Source organism: Pantherophis guttatus, chromosome 8 (assembly GCF_059756535.1).
Source record: "Pantherophis guttatus breed Tessera chromosome 8, ASM5975653v1, whole genome shotgun sequence".
NCBI classification, from domain to species: Eukaryota; Metazoa; Chordata; class Lepidosauria; order Squamata; family Colubridae; genus Pantherophis; species Pantherophis guttatus.
This window is the reverse complement of record NC_142070.1, coordinates 79,225,421-79,246,163: the sequence shown is the minus strand read 5'-3', so window position 1 is coordinate 79,246,163 and position 20,743 is coordinate 79,225,421. Positions and strand designations below refer to the sequence as shown.

At 40.4% G+C, this 20,743-nt stretch overlaps 1 protein-coding gene across 5 annotated transcripts in view; it reads left to right on the top strand.

Moving 5' to 3' along the window:
• The window catches only part of PDS5A (PDS5 cohesin associated factor A), a 61,881-nt gene that overhangs the window by 5,340 nt on the left and 35,798 nt on the right, over positions 1-20,743 (top strand). For all 5 annotated transcript variants that reach the window (XM_087875439.1, XM_087875437.1, XM_087875438.1 and 2 more), the window contains exons 3-7: positions 15,671-15,874; positions 16,734-16,820; positions 17,114-17,211; positions 18,731-18,857; positions 19,942-20,022. In XM_087875439.1, coding sequence (XP_087731565.1) covers positions 15,671-15,874; positions 16,734-16,820; positions 17,114-17,211; positions 18,731-18,857; positions 19,942-20,022 — 597 coding nt within the window. The remainder of the gene's footprint in view (positions 1-15,670; positions 15,875-16,733; positions 16,821-17,113; positions 17,212-18,730; positions 18,858-19,941; positions 20,023-20,743) is intronic.

Sequence of the window (20,743 nt, the reverse complement as noted above, 5' to 3'; positions counted from 1 at the left end):
ACAACAACAACAACAACAACAACAACAACAACATTTCAGCAGACATTTGAGGTTAACTGGTCCTTTGTAGAAGGCAGGGAATAAGTGGAACTGTGATGTTTCTTATCTCCTCCTCCTGCTTTCTCCCATCCTCAAGTGTGATGGAAAGTGCATCTGGAGAAACAGAGGAGAAGTCTTTTGGCTTTCCCAGGGAGAAGCCCAAGATGAAGAGGCTGGATAGTCCCGAGCTTGATGGGGAAGGCAGGAAGAGGTTTAGAGTAGCCATACCCCAGAATCTCTTAGGACAGAGGTCTGCAACCTTAAACACTCAAAGAGCCATTTGGACCCGTTTCCCACAGAAAAGAAAACACTGGGAGCCACGAATCCCTTCCCGTGCCTGACTATTTCTTGAGCGGCCACAAAACTAGCATATATAGGTGAATTGAACATTCTGTTTTCTTCTGAAACTTTTCTTTTCTTGGATTTATCCATGGTTGGCCTACCGGGGGTTGAAAAGCTCAATAAATCACGTGCTGGTGGGTGTCACACATTGGCAGTTGTGACACATATTTTGAGTGACGGAGCCGCAGCAGAGGGGTCACAGGCGGCTCCAGAGCCGCAGGTTCCTGACTGCTGTCTTAAGATATATCTAGTACAAGGATCCCCAACCCCCAGTCCGTTGACCTGCACCAGTCTGCGGCATGCCAGAAACCGGTCCACACAAACAAGCGAAGTCCCATCCGCGGGATGCTGGCAGAATATAAAACTACCCCCTCTGGTCCGCAGAAAACCCTTTTCTCCACGGAACTGGTCCCTGGCACCCAAAAGGATGGGGGCCGCTGGTCTAGTAGGTTGAGTTTGATAAGATTCTGTCCATTGAGGTAAACAAATAAAGGATTGAACTTGATTGGACTTTGCTGTGTCCTCTCTGGTGCCAAGAAAACCTATGAAGTCATAGATCCTTCCTGTCTTTTCTTTACAGCCAGTCCTCAACTCAACAACCATTCCTTTAGCAACCGTTCAAAGTTATGACATTGCTGAAAAAAGTCCGTTCCTTTTCCTTACGACCATTGCACCATCCCCCAGTTTGGGCGCTGGGCAATGTAGGTGCTTGCTTATATGACCAGTCGCGGTGTCCCACGGTGATGGTGCGCAGTGATGGTGCTTTACGTTCTTTTCTTGCCAGTTTCTGGGAAAATAACGCCTAATCGGGTGAATAAGTTTGCGGCGTTTGCTTAATGACTGCAGATTTGCTTAATCACCACCGTGATTTACTTGACCATGGTTAAAATTGGTGGTTAAATCAGGTCTGGCTCGATTTAAGAACAGCAAAGACTTACAACAGAAATAATGGTCTGGGTACAGGACTACCTGTACTTTTCACTACAAAATTGTTTTTTGTCTTAAGATGGCCTTTGTGAGAAAGACTTTACTGAAGGTTTGCTAAATGAACAAGGAAGATTGCATCTGTTTTGCTGGCACTCTATGCCCTAGTTAGTAAGGCCAAGGCTTGACCAGAAGCTCAGGGCACTGAGCAGATGAATTGCAACTGAAGCTATTTCCTACATTTCTTTGGCAATTTTAATGTTTCTTTTTAATTTCATGTATTATTTTAAATTTGTAAGCCACCCAGCATCTTCTGGAGTCAAGCAGCATTGAAATCGAAGAAGTAGAATTGGTGTTTTTAATGCACTGGAATTGCCTGTTCTGGGGAGGATTCAATGGCAAATCTTATATATGTAATCCACATTTTCCTCCCAGCCTCCTATAAAGTATACCTTTTCAGTGTGTGTTAGAATATGTGATTTATGATTAATTACTTAGCTGTTAGAAACAGTACTTTATGCGCAATAAATTAAAAAAAAAACACAATTTTTCCCCTAGAATAATAAAACTAGTGATGTTATTGGAAATGTTCAAAGTAACCATCAGATATCAAATTAATGAGAAATCTGTCAGCCTGAAATATAGATAGTCCTCATTGTGGTTGTTACAATGTCCACTCTAGCCGTCAAGCCAACAAAATTTAATAGTACTAAAGAAATGATTAATGTTTCTGAGATTGTAAGAATATTTGGTTCAAGCTCTGAAGGTTTTAGAAAGGCCGGAGGAAAGAAACAGAAGTTGTGCTTAAATTTGTCATAATGCAAGCTATTGCTTTTGTTTATAAACTGAAGAATGAAATGAATGAGAAAATTTTTAAAACTATAATAAAGGGGAACTGTGTGGTACAGAACAAGATTTCAGGTAGGGTTGGATGCTCTCCTAATGTTTGAACTTGAGCTCCCAGAATCCCTCAGCTGACATGTTCACTGCTGAGAATTGTGGGAATTGAAGTCCACAAGTGTAGATCTTGCCCTCATTAGGAAACTCTGGCTTAAAGAAATGACTTTATGAAGTGGCAAGTATTTATTTTAAAGAGAATGATCCCATAGCAGGGGAAAAGGTTAATTGTGAAAAAGATAATATGACTCGGAGGTCTGAAAATGGATTATAATTTATTCTCTTTTGTAATTGAGAGAGGCTCTTGTTGCTTTTAAGAAAAGCAACATTTTGCTTTTCTTTGCATTTTATTTTTTTTTATATTATTTATTGTTTTATCATAAAAAGTAAAAGAAAAACAAAATAAAAACATACATTCAATCCTAACAACAACAAAAAAGAAACAAATAGTGTTGGTAAGAATCCACCTAGGAGTGATGGTACTATATGTGATTAACCAGCTGGTGATAACTTTGAGATATCTTTAAATAGTTAAAGAGTAAAATTTCAATATTTTCTTTCAGTTATTTTTTTTTTTAAATTAACATCATTTTATGTTAGGTCATAAGTCAGTTTATATCTAGTTTAATTGCTTTTCAGATTGCAATGGCGGTGCATTGGACGATACATGCTAACTGTATATGAATGCTCACAATATAGTCATGAAATATTTGGCGCTCCTTAATGCATGTCATTAATGTGCATCGCAGCACATTACAACTACTGAAGCATTAGGTACCTTGGAAGAATGTTTCCTAGAAATTAGAGAAAATTGAACACATGTAAACCTCGATAGAACGATATGTGGTCTCTTGTGGAAGAAGTAAAAATGGCTGGATGTAAGAGCAGGCTTCTCCAGCGCGCTGCTTGGAGAATCCAAAGCGTGGGTTATTCATAGTCTATTAGCCAGAGACTGAGTGAGCCCACGTCATTATACGGAAGCGAGCATTGGATATGCTGGAAGAAATATAGATAAATGCCAGCACTTCAAGTTGTTTTTGCATTTCGTTTGAAAGACACCAGCAATATCTGGGTTACATAGTTGTTTAATTACCTTTGATCTGAAAGAGATAACATAACTGGAGAAAACCGAGCTGGATGGTGACCAGGGTGTGGTTACAGTAATCATATATTTGCAATCTGGCAACTTATTGGGATTGGGGATTGAGTTTCATCAAGAAGTACATAGAGGTAGTCGACGTATGACCACGATTGCGCCCAAAATTTATGTTGCTCAACGCGACAGTTGTTAAAGGAATTTTGCCCCCATTTTATGACCTTGCTTGCCACAGTTGTTAAGTGAATCTCTGCAGTTGTCAAGTTAGTAAGACGGTTGTTAAGCGAATCTGGCTTCCCCGTTGACTTCGCTTGTCAGAAGGTTGTAAAAGGGGATCACTTGACTCCAGGACCCTGTAGGCATCATAAATACGATCATTGTGAAGAAGTCATTCCAGCGTGTCTGAACATTTTTTTAAATTTGATATAAGTTACGGTTATCCATCTTATTTGTCTTTTGAGAAACCTATATGCGGGTCAAGAAACAACGGTGAGAACTGGACACAGAACCACTGATCGGTTCAAAATTGAGAAAGGAGTCCAGCAAGGCTGTATCCTGTCGCTCTGCCTATTTAACTTATATGCAGAGCACATTATGAGAAAGTCGAGGCTAGATGAATCAAAAGTTGGAATTAAGATTGCCAGGAGAAATATCAACAACCTCAGATATGCAGATGATACCACTCTAATGGCAGAAAGTGAAGGGAAACTAAAGAACCTCTTGATGCAGGTGAAGGAGGAGAGTGCAAAAGTTGGCTTGAAACTCAACATTAAGAAAACTAAGATCATGGTTCCTGGCCCTCTCAATTCCTGGCAAAAATATGGGAAAGAAATGGGTAGTGACAGATTTTATTTTCCTGGGCTCCAAGATCACCGGAGATGGGGACTGCAGCCAAGAAATTAAAAGACGCTTGCTCCTGGGGAGGAAAGCTATGGCAAATCTAGACAGCATACTAAAAAGCAGAGACATCAACCTGCCAACAAAAGAGCGTATAGTCAAGGCTATGGTTTTCCCAGTTGCAATGTCTGGCTGTGAAAGTTGGACCACAAGGAAGGCTGAGAAGGCCAAAGAATGGAGGCCTTTGAACTCTGGTGCTGGAGAAGACTCCCGTGAGTCCCTTGGACTGCAAGGCCATCCAACCAGTCACCCCTAGAGGAGATCAACCCTGACTGCTCTTTAGAAGGCCAGATCCTGAAGAGGAAAGTCAAATACTTTGGCCACCTAATGAGAAGGAAGGACTCACTGGAGAAGAGCCTAATGCTGGGAACGATGGAGGGCAAAAGAAGAAGGGGACGGCAGAGAACGAGGTGGCTGGATGGAGTCACTGAAGCAGTTGGCGTGAGCTTAAATGGACTCCAGACGATGGCAGAGGACAGGAAGGCCTGGAGGAACGTTGTCCATGGGGTCGCGATGGGTCGGACACGACTTTGCAACTAACAACAACAAAGGGTTATCCAACAGATTTTGCAACAGAGATCAAAGATTAATAGGACATTAAAATTGGGACGAGTATATTCTATTTATGGATTGAAAATGCAAGAAATTCTGTAGTTTCTTCCTTCCAGGCGACTGTTTTTCTTGCTGTCATTTTTTTATGGGCTTCGACCGACCTGTGAACTTTGTCGGAGTTGTGACTTTAGCTGTACATCCTAATAGCTTAGATACTCGGTGCATATTACCAAAGGCTCAGGAATACAGTATATAATCATTGAGAGATATCTTCCATCATGTTCACAAATGTAGAGATTCTCAATCCTTGTAGAAAAGCTTTAGCTGTGTTAAAACTTGGAGGTGCAATCCATACAGCAAGAGACAGAAAAGAGCGGTTAACTTTATTCCCCAGAGTTTAAAATTAAAGTTTAGAATTTCCAGGGAAGGGAGAAAGGAAACCCAACTGAAATAAAGCAAGAGGGTCTGTGGTTAAAAATACTGTTTCTGTAGAAATAGACCGTTTATGTTGTAAGTAGGATTCATACTATTTTTTTTCCTTTCTTTTTTCTATATTTGTATTAAAATCTTGCTACAAATTAGGACACTTTGTAACTTCAGCGTCACTTTTTATTATTCAGGCTGGCCAGAAAAATATTCATGTTATTTAAAGTCTCCATCTGTAACATCAGAATGCAATATCTCCTTTCTCAGACAAGGAAAAGCATTCATTACTGTCAAGCCAGCCAGCACTATCTTGTAATTTGCTTGGAGCATTCTTCTTCTTTTTTTTATAATTTTCAGAGTTTTTGTATTTTATCTTTGAATTTTTTTTCCGTCTCTGGACGAAATTGGGGACAAAGGTGAAAAATTTAATTACATGCTAAAGAAATATTATTTCTATTATTTACTTTTGACCTCTTAATCATCCTAAAGGCAAGGCAGATTTTGAGAGCCTTTTCTTGTCACCATCAGACGATGAACATTTGGAGAAGACAGGTGGTAGCAGCAAGAACTATCAATCTGTTGCTTCACAGGAGACAGAATGAGGATTTTAGGTTTTTTTAAATGGAGGTTTGGTGTATGGCAGGTGCCTGAATTGGGTAAGATAGGCACAAAAAAAAAAAAAAAAACCCACCCATTTTAATTCATTTTTAGAAAAAAAAGGAAGGGGATTAGCACGCTCAGAATTTATTTTTACGTTTGACTCCTGGGTTTGCTAGGATAAGTTGGTTAGTGTTGGCAGCAGAGTTGTCCAGCACACCATTGAGAAGAAAGACGCCATCTGGTAGAAAACAGATCAAGGAAAAAGTGTTAGGTTCCAAGAACTGGTGTACTAGTTTAACCGAGCTCAGGAAAGTAGAAATACATACCGAGGTAGTAGGACAAAAGAATGGAACGAAGAAAGGAAAAATACTTTTAAACAAAATGGAGTTGGTGAAGGAGGACAAAGCTCTGTGAAAGATAAAAATTTCCAGAACAGAGAGGACACAGATCCGGAACCCTCTGTGACAGTGGTGGGAATCAAATTACTACCGGTTCTGTGGGCATGGCTTGGTGGGCGTGGCAGGGAAGGATACTGCAAAATCTCCATTCCCTTCCCACTCCAGGGGAAGGTTACTGCAAAATCCCCATTTCCTCCCGATCAGCTGGGACTCGGGAGGCAAGAGAATAGATGGGGGCGGGGCCAGTCAGAGGTGGTATTTACTGGTTCTCCGAACTACTCAAAATTTCCGCTACCGGTTCTCCAGAACTGGTCAGAACCTGCTGAAACCCACCTCTGCTCTGTGGGCAATTTTGAACATATTGTTTTTAACATAGGTCCTCTTTAGGATTTATCATGAGGTCCTGGCTAGGACTAACATCAGCAAGTGATAGAAAGGACGTTAATTCTTTATTTCTCTCATGTATTAGCATATATGTTTTAAACTGGTCTATCAATAACAAATATCTATAAAAACCAATAATATTTTTAAAGGATTTAGCAAGTTATTCTAGTATCTAGGGCGTCTCAGAAGCTCAAAATGCTGCTAGTTCATACAACGTTGTTAACAAATGATGTAGATGTAAAGATTGCAATTGCGTAACATCTGATAAATATATTTATCTCTTAACCTTGCGTATATTAAAACTCATCTGCATCATCAAACAGTTGGTCCAAAGTCCGTATCCACACTTCCATTCTTATTTTTTCACATCACTATCTTTTTCCCAATTTCTAAAGTTAAGTTTCTCCATAAAGTCAATTTAGCTAGTATGGGGAAAAGGACCACTTTTTTATTTAGACATTATATTTCATAGCTTTCTAACTGGTTCAATTGTTCTCAGAGCTGCTAGAGTTTTAATGCATTTAGAACCAAATACTCTGCATCCAACTGACTCTGGTTTCTCAATCTTTTCTTCGCCCTGGAATCCCTTTAAATACCTTTAAAGGGAAATCAGGACTTAACTCAAGATTTAAATCGTAACATTTCAAGCCTTTCCAGATCCCCTGTGACGATGACACAGCCCCCCAGGGATCCATGGACTTCAGGTTGAGAATCCCCCTCCTTTAAACCACGTTCTACAGGCTATCATATATGGGGTATATTTTTATGCTTGCAAATAACTATTCCAATTTTTGGTTTGGCTTATTTAACAGTTAACATGAGTAATTGATCTTCAGATTGCAGTTATTCTTGCAGTCTCTGTATCCGTGCATGGGTGTGTTGTATGTTTGCAATCTTTTGAAACTGACTTTAGGTAGAAACTCTAGCCATCCTTAATAATATCTTGCTGCCCTGAATCCCAGTGGATTCTGTAAATCGATAGCATGACCTTCTGTGGACTAGTTCATTAAGAGATGTTGAGGTGGATTGGAAATGCAAGTATTTCATCAGCCACGTTCTTATCGTGAGGATATCACTAATTAATAGCAACCACGCACACGCAGTATCATTGTGAAGGTCTCTTGGCAATCAGGGAACGTGCCAGGAGGCCCTTACAGATTAAAAATATATATCAGTCTGAAATGCAGATCGGGAGCTGTGCTTTACCTGAACTAGTTTTTCTGTTTTGGTCAGAGGCTGTCTTGACTTACCTTTTTCTTTTTTTGAAAACACGCTACATTGAAAAGACTGTGTTTAAATAATAGTGGGATAATAAGATGATCTATTACCCATCTGCTGTTATTCTGTGCCTCTGTTTAATCTACTCTTATGTGGCCCAAGGATTGAGGTTGAAGTAGTGAGTAATTGCTATAGCAGCCCTGTTTTTTACTTAATATTTATCTTTTTTTTTGCATTGGGATAACTGCAAAACAGCTGATCAGCAAAAAATACAATAGTTGAGGCCTTCTTTATCACTGACAAGGTTATAGTGTTCAAATATCAAGGTGGCACTGTTAAATTTATCATGTAAAGTTAGGGTTAGAGTAAGCACATTGAAATACGGTTGAATTAGACATAGCTAAATAATCTATTGATTTCAATTGCGTTACTTTATATAGGGTAGGGAATTTGCGGCTTTCCAGATGTTGAGCTGTGATCCGCAGAGGCCCCAGATAGAATGACCAATAATTTGGGGTGCTTGACGTTACAGTTCTGAAATTTGAAGAAACATAGACCCAAGGCCATCCTCTTCTGGTATGTCTCTTACAAGCTAAACATATGGTAAAATTAGCAGGATAAAATAATGTACATATTTTGATCACAGATAGAGCTAAAAAAATAAAATGGCCATATAGCTGTGGTACACTTAGTTTCATCCAGGTTCCCTAATTTGCTTTTGGAATTATTTTAGAACTGATGGCACAGTGGTTCGAATGCAGTATTGCAGGCTAATTCTGCCGACTGCCAGCAGTTCGATCCTGACCAGTTCAAGGTTGACTCAGCCTTCCCTCCTTCCAAGTTTGGTTAAATGAGGACCCAGATTGTTGGGGGCAAGAGGCTGACTGTGTAAACCGCTTAGACAGGGCTGTAAAGCACTGCGTAGCGGTATATAAGTCTAAGTGCTGTGGCTATTTTAATACATTTAATAAAAGCAAATTAAGCCAGTTGCAAAGCAGCAGACTCAACCTGTTAGCTTTTATGGCATTTCTTTACAATTAAATATTTAATTGCTTATGATCTCTATCATTACACTACATTTTTAGTGTAAACGAAGTGACAGACATCTGCAAAAGAAAGAGAAATAAATATTTTAAAAAGAGAGTGTGAAACTGCACTAATGTCTGTCCTGCCTGATTCCAAGTTTTCTGGATCATGAGGGCATCCATAATTTTGTAATATAATTGCTTTGTCCTTATAAGTTTTCACAAAGATTTTTTTTCTTGACTGCGAAGTTTGTATGGCATTAGAACTTGACAACTATGTGAAAGCACACATTGGATTTTCTTACTTTCTATAGATTTAGAGGTGGCAAACAAGTCTAATCATAATGCAAAATCTAATCATAAATGTGGTTGCCGGTATGTTTGCTGATGTTTTGGTAGGAGATTATTTTGAAGAGTCTTATTGAAACAGTTTCTGAATTATTATTCAGTTTATTCACTTCGTAAATGCAAACAATGTTTAAAAATTAAAAGAAAAAATTAACCCAGCAAGATAGTTCAACAAGAATAGATCACATAGGAAAAACCCAAGGAAATATCTCATATATTGTAGTTTAAAAGCCGTATTCTGTTTTGAAAAAGCTTCATAGATTCAACTTGTGATCTTAACTCTAAAAAACAAAAACAAAATAGATTTGTCTTTGTTCCTTGCCCAGCTTCCTCATTCACAAATAAACAGTGATGCGTTTGAAAAGTTTGCCCAAGTTAAGCGTTGGTATTTCAGTGATTAATTCTGACATCTTCTTCACTGACTTACAACCGTTTGTTTAGTGGCTATTCAGAGTTACGACAGTGCTGAAAACTGACTTCCACCTCTTGCATTTACAACAGTTGCAACCTCCCATGGTTTGCAACCTTCCCAGCCAACTTCCTACAAGCGAAATCCAAGACAGGGAAAGTTGCAAATTGCCATCATGTGATGTCTTGCATAACAACCGCACCATTTGACAATGAATTTCCCAGTCTCAGTTGCAGTTGTAAGTTGAGGATTTTTCTCTCTGTGTCTGTGTCTCTCTCTCACACACACATAGTCCAGAAATTTCCCAGCTTCTTTGCAAGCTCATTTAAAGGAAATCTCATTTTTTTCAAGATCTGCTCTGCCCCCACATCTTTGAGAGAAAACAAGAGAAAAGGTATTATCACTTAATTGATAAGGCCTCTGCCTTTCATATTCTTGTATTAAGCAACCTCCATTGTTTTTAGCAAGGCTATTTTAAAGCTCTAAGATTATCTGGGTAGCATTTACGAGATCACTCAATCGAAAGGGCAGCCCCCATGTGCTGTAATCAGGTGTTAAAATAACCTCCCTTGCTGTTAGCAAAAGTTATTTTAAAGCGTAATTACAACGGATAAGCTTGAAAGCCCATTGGGGGAGTATATTTTTGTGTGGTGAATTGAGCTCTCCAGAACAATGCCATGTGACTCCCCAATAAATTGGATTGTGGTTTCTTCAGTCCCAGTATGAAACAGGGTTTTTACCCTAAAGTGAACAAATGACTTCCTGAGTTGTAAATTATGAAACAGCTGGATAATATGCTAATGACATGATTTCGCATACATCCACTTAAATCAAAAGGGCATTACATTTTTGCCTGAATTAGAAAGGGGAAGGCGGGTACGCGTGGCAATCGTTATCCTTTAAATGTTTGTTTGTTTATTTTTATTTATTTACCAGCCCTAAGCATTATTCTCGAACTCTCATCCAAGTACCAGTCAGAGTTATAGTTAGCTTTTTGAAATCATTGCCAGCTGAGTGCTTATCCTTGGGGGGTGGGGGTGGGGGGAACTAACATTCAACACATTTTCCCCCATGATAGCCTTACATGTACCATGCATGTCTTCTGTAAAGTCTTTATCTTCACAGGCTGCATTTATTAATGAGGTCCCTAATCTTTGTAGCCCAGCTGGAGTGGGAAAGAGGAACTGGGCTGCCTGAGTAGCAGGCCAGCACGCATACATGTGTACACCCAGCCCTTGGGCGACTGGTGGGCCAGTGCACATGCTCGCAGCTCAACTTGTGCGAGCAACGGTCTGCCACTCGAGCAGGCTGAGCTGCAGGAGCATTCCAGCCAGTCACTCACAAGGCCCAATTCCGAATAGGCCACGGTCCAGTAGCTGCGGCCCAGGGGTTGGGGGACCCTTAGGAGAAGGGTAATCGTGCCATTTAAAAATGTAGCTGAAAGATGATGGTCAGCAGAATTCATAGGTTTGACTTCCTAGCATGCTTTAATTACCATATTTTTCGGAGTATAAGATGCATCTTCCCCCCCCCCCAAAAAAGGTGAAAATCTGGGTGCGTTTTATACTCCGAATGTAGCCCCGCCCAGCTTCTCAAATTGAGGTTTCAGAGGCTGAAAAAAGCATCAGAAACGAAGCTTCAGAAAAGAAGCCCCCAAACAGAACTTCAGAAAAAAGCCCCCAAACAGAGCTTCAGAAAAGAAGCCCCCAAACAGAGCTTCAGAAAAGAAGCCCCCAAACAGAGCTTCAGAAAAGAAGCCCCCAAACAGAGCTTCAGAAAAAAAGCCTCCAAACAGAGCTTCAGAAAAAAAGCCTCCAAACAGAGCTTCAGAAAAAAGCCTCCAAACAGAGCTTCAGAAAAGAAGCCCCCAAACAGAGCTTCAGAAAAAAAGCCCCCAAACAGAGCTTCAGAAAAAAAGCCCCCAAACAGAGCTTCAGAAAAGAAGCCCCCAAACAGAGCTTCAGAAAAGAAGCCCCCAAACAGAGCTTCAGAAAAAAAGCCCCCAAACAGAGCTTCAGAAACTTCTTTTCTGAAGCCCTGTTTCAAAGGCTTTCAGAGGCAGGAAAAAAAGTTTTTTCTGAAACAGAGTTTCAGAAGTTTCAGAGGCAGAAAAAAAGGCAAGACACAGAGCTCCCAACCAAGGAACCTGTTGCTAAAATTCACCTCGGAACAGCTGATTGGCGGTATTCCGGGAGGCTGATCCACTTGCCAATCAGCTTTTTTCTTACTTTCCTCCCCAAAAACTAAGGTACGTCTTATACTCCAAAAAATACGGTATATGTATTTCAGATGCACCAGACACAGGTAATTATTACTTTGGCGACCTTTCAAACCTACGACTGCGCTGAATGAAGGGACCTACGACTTGTTCCCAGAGTTACGCCATTTGCAGCGCCCTCTGCAACCGCACGATTGCGATAAGTGGCACTTGGCGACCCGTTTGCATTTACCACGCGATCCCCATTTGCAAATCTTCCCTGCTGGCTTCCCCAGAAAACCCATGCTTTTCGCTTGTACAGATAATCCTCGATTTACAATGGCTCGTTTGGCGACCGTTCGAAGTTAGACCAGCACTAAACAAAAGAAAAGATGATGAAGTGATTTGGGGTTGTTTTTCCCCACCTATGCTCATTCCCACAATCAAAATTCAGATGCAAAAAGTTGGGGCTGAATGGTGGTCATACGTCGAGGACTACCTGCAGTCTCAAGCAGAAGCCTTTCCGTCGCCTGTTACAAGAGTCTTTCCAGACCGACTGCTTTCCCTCGGGAACGGTCACATAAATGTTCAGGGATTCTGTGGGGAGGTCAGGCCTGTACCACTTTTTGCCACGCAAGGACTCTGCCCCTTCTTAACACCTCCTTCCACTAAGCTTTATTTTGGAGGAAGTGTGTATCCACCTCTACCAGTGAGAGGGACAATATCTAAAACCTGCACCAGACAACTGGGCCTGGTCTGGAGGTGAGATCCGTGAGAGTAAAAATTGCCTGCTGGATTGGAGAAAATGCTATGATGGCTACAGGTTGTCCTTGCCTTACAACCATTCATTTAGTGACCGTTCAGAGTTACAACGGCACTGACAAATGTGACTTACGACCGTTTTCCATAGTTAACAACGTTTGCAGCATCCCTATGATCGTACAATCAAAATTCAGGCGCTTGGCAACTGGTTCCTATTTATGACCTTTGCTGTGTCCCGGGGTCACGCAATCCCCTTTGGCGACCTTTTGACAAGCAAAGCCTTGATAGTACAGTGGTCTACGCACCCTGTTATTAACACAGTTGCCTGCAATTTCTGCTGGTTCGAATCTGTCCAAGGCTCAAGGTTGACTCAGCCTTCCATCCTTTCTAAGGTAGATGAAATGAGGACCCAGTTATGGGGGCAATAAGCTTTGTATAAAATATACAAAAGAATGAAGGCTATTGCTTAACGCATTGTAAGCCGCCCTGAGTCTCCGGAGAAGGGCAGCATATAAATCAAATTAAAAAAAAAAAAAAAAGCCAGTGGGGGTGGGGAGCCAGATTCACTTAACAACCGTGTCACTGATCAGCTGCAGTGATTCACTTAACCCCTGGGGCGAGAGAAGTCATAAAACGGAGCAAAACCCGACTTCACTGAAAACAAGCAGAAATGTTTGGGCTCCGTTGTAAGTCGTAAGTCGAGGCCTACCTGTACCGGTGAAACTGAGAGGGAGAGGAGGCCAGAAAAGATGACTTTGCTGCTGTGGCCTCAGAAACCAACATGAAGCTAAACCAGAAAAACCGGTAAACTGGAAAGCAGATTTTTATCAAAGTGATTTAGACCATAACGTTGCATTCCCTGGGCGACAAGCCAATTTGGCAAAAGGTGGTTTTCTTCTATACAGAGAGAAGAGGGAGGGGGAGAGGCAGGTAGGAGGACGAGTGAAAAGAGTGTGCATAGACTCTTGCATCTTAAGAGTTGGGTAGTGCTAGTTGGGTGATATGAATCAGGTAGGTAGGATGAGTTGATGGATTAAGCCAGGACTATTGTGTCTTTGAGAAGCGATAACCAAATCAGACTTGCAGAAGGTCCTTGCACAAGGTGGCAAAAGCGTAAGTGGTATTTGTTGGGGCATGTAAGGTTGGAGATGGCAGCAAACCTTCTGGCCTTTGGAGAGAAGTGAAATGATATAAATTCGGGTTGATGATTCACAAGCCGGGTCACTGTACAAGCAGGGTCACTGTGTGTAAACCAAGATAGGGAGAAATCTGTTCTTGTGAACGAGTTTTTTTTTTTTCTGTCCTGTACCCGGATGGCAGAATGGTTCTTGCTCTTTAGCTGCCTGTTTGTGAATGATAAAAAAACAACAACGACACATGTCCGTGATCGAACGCTGCCGGAAGGGAAGATCTGGTATGTCGTACAGAACAGAATAGAATAGAATTCTTTATTGGCCTAGTGCAGAGATGGCTAACCTTTTGGCCATCGCGTGCCAGGAGGGGGTGGGGGTGGGGGAGGTTCGCGCACGTGTGTGCCCACACCCATAATTTTATGCGCCCTGCCCTGCACATGCGTGCGCAACACCCCCCCCCCCCCGCTCCTGGCATGCGATGGCCAGGTAGGCCCATTTTTCTTTCTTACCTGGCTCTCTGTTTCTTTCTCTATATTCTTTATATTCTCTCTATTTATATTCTCTATTTATATTTATATTCTATTTCTATTTCTATTTATATTCTCTCTATTCTTTCCCTCTCTGGAAAGGGCAAAAACAGCCTTTCCCGCTCCCTCGGAGGCCTGAAAGGGCCCATTTCCCAACTCCCGGTGGGACAGGAAGTGATGTTTTTTGCTGTCCCCAGCCTCCAGAGCCTCTCTAGGAGTCTCTGGAGGCTGGGGACAGGAAAAAACATCACTTCCTGTCCCACTGGGAGTTGGGAAATGGGCCCTTTCAGGCCTTAGGAGGGCCTCCGAGGAAGTGGGAAAGGCTGTTTTAGCCCTCCACAGATGCATAGAGAGGATCTGGAGCCAGATAAGAAAGAAAAACGGGCCTTCCCCACCCCCACAGCCCCTCCGGAGGCAGGAAACAGCCTGTTTCCCTACTTCTGGTGGGCCCAGAAGGCCCGAAAATCAGCTGGCCAGTGCGCGCATGTGCCCTAGAGCTAAGCTGGCGTGCCCACTGATAGGTGGCATGTGCGCCATAGGTTCGCCATCACGGGCCTAGTGTGATTGGACACACAAGGAATTTGCCTTTGCCTTTGTACACGTAGACTTACTTGACTTGACTTACAGCAGTTCATTTAGTTCAAAGTTACAACGGCACTGAAAAAACTGACTCGTGACCGTTTTTCACAGTGAAAACCTTTGCAGCATCCCCATGATCGTGTGATCAAGATTCAAATGCTTGGCAACTGGTTCACATTTATGACCGTTGCGACATGCGATTCCCCCTTTTGCGACCTTCTGAGGAGCAAAGTCAGTGGCAAAGTCAGATTCACTTAACAACCGGGTTGCTACCTTATCCACTGCAGCAATTCACTTAACAGCTGTGGCAGGAAAGGTTGTAAAATGGGGGCAAAGCCCACTCAACAAATGTCTCCCTTTACAACAGAAATTTTGGGCTGAATTGTGGTCGTAAGTTGGGGACTACCTGTAAAAAGTTCTGGCTGGGCAGCATGGGAACGTTGCCATGTCAAAAAATATAACCACCCATTGTTCTTTTTGGTGCCCTTATCTTCCATAGCAGCTTTTAGTGATGGTCTTATTCTATTTAGAATATTTTCCTCATCTTATATACATTTCTATTTTCAAATCAAGAAAATAATCCTTTCATATTCCTGCCAGGTTTTCTTTCTTACTGTTAAGCGGTACAGTTACCTTAGTGTGCCTCCTTTATATTTATTGTTTGCTGCTTTTAATTTTATTTTTTATTTATTCCATTATATTGCTTTTTTAAAATTCATTTTATTTGGTCTTGTCTGGAGAACGTATTGAAGATGCAATACCTATATTAAAAGTTGAGCCAATTAATTATATAAACACTAAAAATAGAATCTTGAAAGACATATATTTGCCAAATAGTTTTTTTTTCCAGCTCATTATAAATGATATTACAATTTGGATGAAAATAGGAAATGTTTATATTGTTTGTTGATTCCTAGATGGTAGTGAAAACATTTATGGATATGGACCAGGATTCAGAAGATGAGAAACAACAATATCTCCCTTTAGCCTTGCACCTTGCGTCCGAATTCTTCCTCAGGAACCCCAACAAAGATGTCCGTCTCCTTGTAGCTTGTTGTTTGGCTGATATATTTCGAATTTATGCCCCTGAAGCACCGTATACTTCACACGACAAGCTCAAGGTAAATTAACAAATTATTTCCACCTTCTTTGGCTCTTGAGATTTTCAGAGAAATGACGGTTGTCTCACTGAGTCAGAAACGGATAGTAGCATAATGCACCTGTGATAATAAACCAGGATTAATTGTTATCTGAACAAACCGAGGCAACTATTAATCTTGCAGCTTCCTCCTCCAAAGGGAGAGGAAATAGAAACATTTGCATTGTTTTTTATTGAGGGGGGGGGGAGAGAAATCAAGCTTGTATATCTGACCCTAGGCAGATTGAATTCTATAATTTTAGCCTCGGTTTGTTGGATAATCATGCAAACTACATGAATCCGAAATGGATGCAGAATTTAAGATAGTGCCAACTAAGCGAGAAGAGTATATGGATTCAAAACATATATCACTTTGATCATGTAAGATTGAGCCATATAGTGGTGCTTAATTACCTTCCCTAAAAGGTATTTCAATCTACGGAGGAGCTAGCATTAATAGATCTTTCTGGATTGCAAACTCATTTGCTTAATTGGGTTCGCTTTATCTAGTTGCATGGTCTCCTCATGAGGAGCAACTGGGTGGAGCACTTGTGAGCGATCCCAAGTCCTCTCCTTTCCCAGGGAGGAATTAGGAACAGCCGCTCTAGTTGCTAACTCTTCATTCCACCACGGTCACTAGCTCTGGGGAAGAAATGGCTAATCAAAGCATTCACGAACCTTTTAAGCATCACTGTAGTTAATTATTACATCTGAACAAAAGCTTTTGTGAATTTTCTTAATGCTGGGAGTATCACGTAGGTTGCAGGAAAAAAACAACCCCAAGATAAAAATCTATAGTTAGTATAATTCATTTTAAAAAAACCTTTGTTCTTGTTTTGCAGGATATATTTTTGTTTATTACAAGACAGTTAAAAGGATTAGAGGACACTAAAAGCCCTCAGTTTAACAGATACTTTTACTTATTAGAGGTAAGAATTTATGTCAAATTAAATCAAAATATGTATCAGTGCTCAACAAAACTTCAATTCTGTTTATGAATGTTGTAGCTTTGTTTCTGTTGAAAAGTAATAAGGGGAAATATTTTTCCCTTTGCTCCTTTTTCACTTTAATATATCAAAGCCTACAAAAATGTTATGATGCTTTTTTCAACAAGCCAGTGTTTCCTCATTGGCAAGTTATTTTGAGGCTATGCTGACCTTTTGCCATGTATCTGTACAGTTCGGATTGAAATGATAATATTCATGCTTTATTTTTGCTACAGAACTTAGCGTGGGTGAAATCTTACAACATCTGCTTTGAGTTGGAAGATTGCAATGAAATTTTTATTCAGCTTTTTAGGACTCTCTTTTCAGTTATCAAGTAAGTTGGAGTACTCATGCCTATTGTGCCATTTCAGAGAGGTGCAAGTGCAAATATGCTAATCCTGTTAACGTTAATAAAGATATACTGTATTTCTGCAATGTAATTATGTTTTTATTCCAACTTTATAAAACAATACTACTCTGTTTCCCCCAAAAATGCAACCTACCCGGAAAGTAAGTCCTAGCTTGATTTTTACACGTGTGTCCAATAGAAGCCCTACCCCCCAAAATAAGCCCTAATTAAGACCCCGCCCACTCCAGGGTGCACAGATAAAAATTAAGCTAGGGTGGGGATGGGGATGGTGGAGTTGCCTTACTACTTACCTTCGGACAGTTGCAGCTAGGCCTCGCGCACCTCTGCCTATTTCTTCTGCAGCCAGCAAGACTTTGCTGAAGGCCTCTCAGCTGATAACAGAGCTCCAGATCGATTTGGAGCTCTGTTATCGGCTGCAGAGGCCTTCCTGGAAAGCCTTGCCGGCCGCAGAAGAAGTTCCTGAAGGCCTCTGACAGCGAAAATGAGGCTGGGGGCGATGTGTGCAAGTGAGATGAGTCAGTGGACGACATCTCCCCCCCACCCTCCGAAAATAAGACCTGGTGCCTTTCTTTTTTTTTGGTGGTAAAAATATATATATAAGGCAGGGTCTTATTTTCAGGGAAACACGGTAACAATATTACACATGAACCTTTAGGGTTGCAAAAATAAATTCTGTTGTGGCAGAATTACCTGGCTGAGAAATACACCACGGTAACCATCGGCATGCCTAAACATCAAAATCAAGTTCTTTATATCTTATGAATCTAATACATCTGAGCAGTGAGCCTGAATAGAGGACATTCATGAAGATTTTGCTTCTCTATAGCTTCAGTTTAATTCTGTGAGTCAGGAGAATTAATTGGCAAGACAGTTGAGGGAGGACAAAAATATAATCTGAAAGCATCTGGGACAATTTTTAATCGCCTGTTGACTGATTAATTACCTGACTGATTGCCTGATGACTGCTTGATGATGATACATAGTTTGGTAGTGAAATGATTGCAAGAATGTGGGCCCAAAATGGTCCACAATTAGAACATATTACATTCCCATATAAAAATTTGTGGGTTTTTTTTTTCTTGCCTTTGGGTTACAGTGACATTGGCAAGAAACTAAAAATTCATCCTGAATTGCTCTACTCGTTTTGCCCTGAGAGTGAATTTTAGCGCAAAGATGTTAGAAATCTTCCTGATAAAATATGTAACCCATCTCCTCATCCTATGCAAACGATTTTGATAATGAGCATTGACGCTTCAGTGAATTAGTGGGAAAGGGATGGGGAAAACAGAAGAGCCCGAGTAACATGGTGTTTCCCAGTAAAATCAAGAGAGAAATAAACTTACAATGTCTTTCATATGACCTGGTCATTTTTATTAAAAAAAACAAGTGGAAAAGATTACTGACTGAAATTTAGTAACAGGTTGTTTTCATTGAGTGCTAACGCTATTGTCACCTAATAATCCAATTTTAACGTTACATTTAGCAATAGCCACAATCAGAAGGTCCAAATGCATATGCTAGATTTGATGAGTTCTATCATCATGGAAGGCGACGGGGTGACTCAAGAACTGTTGGACTCCATTCTTATCAACCTCATTCCTGCACACAAGGTTTGCAAAGACAAAAAAAAAAAAAAAGCTCTTGCGTTTATTCTTGGGATAGAAATTGAAAGTCTTCTCTTACAGCAGGGTTGGGGAAACAGAGCATGCTGGCTCAGGAATTCTGGAAGTTGAAATCCACAAATCATAAAGGGGCCACAGTTCTCCACTTCTATCTTACACGATGTCTTGCCAAAATAATAGAAAACTTGCTGGCCTTCTGCCAATCTTTCCTTTCTCTTATTTCTACTGGAACTTCACAGGGGCGATCTTATATTTAAATACAAAGATGTTCAGAAAAATTATAAGGGACATGTTTGGTAAAGAGAACAGCTGCACATATTTTAACTTATATTTTGTTGTCAGTATATAATTAGTGGATGTTATAATTTGTGAGCCTGCCAGGGCAGTTTTTAAAAAAGTTACTTTAAAATAGAGGTTAGCGATTTGTTACATCGTTAGGTACACCATGCAGTGATGCAGTAAAACTTGAAAGATTATAGGGCTTGATAGACACGTGAGATTTAGGCCATTGTTTAAATTTTGCTAAGTTTTGGAGAACTCTTGGTACTGTATTGCCAACTTAAAACTTATAACTCTTCCTGTCCCCCCAGAAATAAGGTTAATTAATGGATTTAGGAAGATTTTAATACACACATACACACACCCAGAATGTTGACGAATCATGTTCTGCTATCTATAAAAGGACAGATTTATAGTAACATTCATGAATGTAAGATTTATACACATCTTCCCTGACCCTGGGGGTGGGTAGTTGGGGGAGAAGTTTGTAATTTTTTCCACTTTTTCTACCTGTTTTCCACTGGTAAAAAGGCAAGATTAAAAATTCTCTCTCTCTCCCTCCCTCCCTCCCTCCCTCTCTCTCTCTCTCTCTCTCTCTCTCTCTCTCTCTCTCTCTCTCTCTCTCTCTCTCTCTCTCTCTCTCTCTCTCTCCCTCTCTCCCTCTCCTATTGTCTGTCTGTCTGTCTATCGTACTCATGTGTAGATATCATACTTTAGAGTTTGAAAATGTCTAGCATGAATTGCTTGATGATAGCTGTAATTTTGTTAAATATTTTTTTTCTTTTTATTCTAGAACCTTAATAAACAGGCCTTCGATCTTGCAAAAATCCTGTTGAAAAGAACAGTCCAAACCATTGAGCCATGCATTGCCAATGTATGTATTACACATTTTAACATACTAGCGATTGCTGCATTTTTTTTGAATATTTCTTTGGATTCATGATAGCCAATTTATAAAATTTGAAAATGAGCAATTGATGCGCCAATGAGGCCAGTTACTCAGCAATCATAATCCCACATCTATTACACATCTCTCTTCTCAGTCAGAGATAAGATAAATTCATGACAAGGCAGTCATTCTGTGTTGGCCAGGTTAGCAAGCTGACATTGTCTGCTGATAAACAGAAGAAATTACTGGGAGTAGCACATCGAATTTTTAGACTGTCCAATATCTAGAGGTCGAAATAATTAACAGTGATGTGGGTTATAACTGTCTTGTCACTTGCTACAAATGCTTACAAAGTGCCTAACTTTAAAATCTGCAAGCCAATTATAGGGGGGGGGGGAATCGAATTTCCAAATAAAAGCTAGCTTTAAGGCTTAGTACCTACATAGGGATAATTAATTTAAATAGGATTATCTGTGAACTTGTTAATGTGTTTGTGAAGCAGAGATAGAAGTGAAAGAGTTTGTGTGTGTAAAATACAGTTAGGTAAAATTATTATGTTGCATCATGTTATTAAATAATTTAATACAAGGCCATCAATATGATCATAGTTTCAGCTGTTTCTTAAATCTAGGTACTAGCATGACTAATTCCTTTCTCAAGCTTGCTTGCTCCCAGTCTCATTTTCACGCTATCAGATTTTAATAGA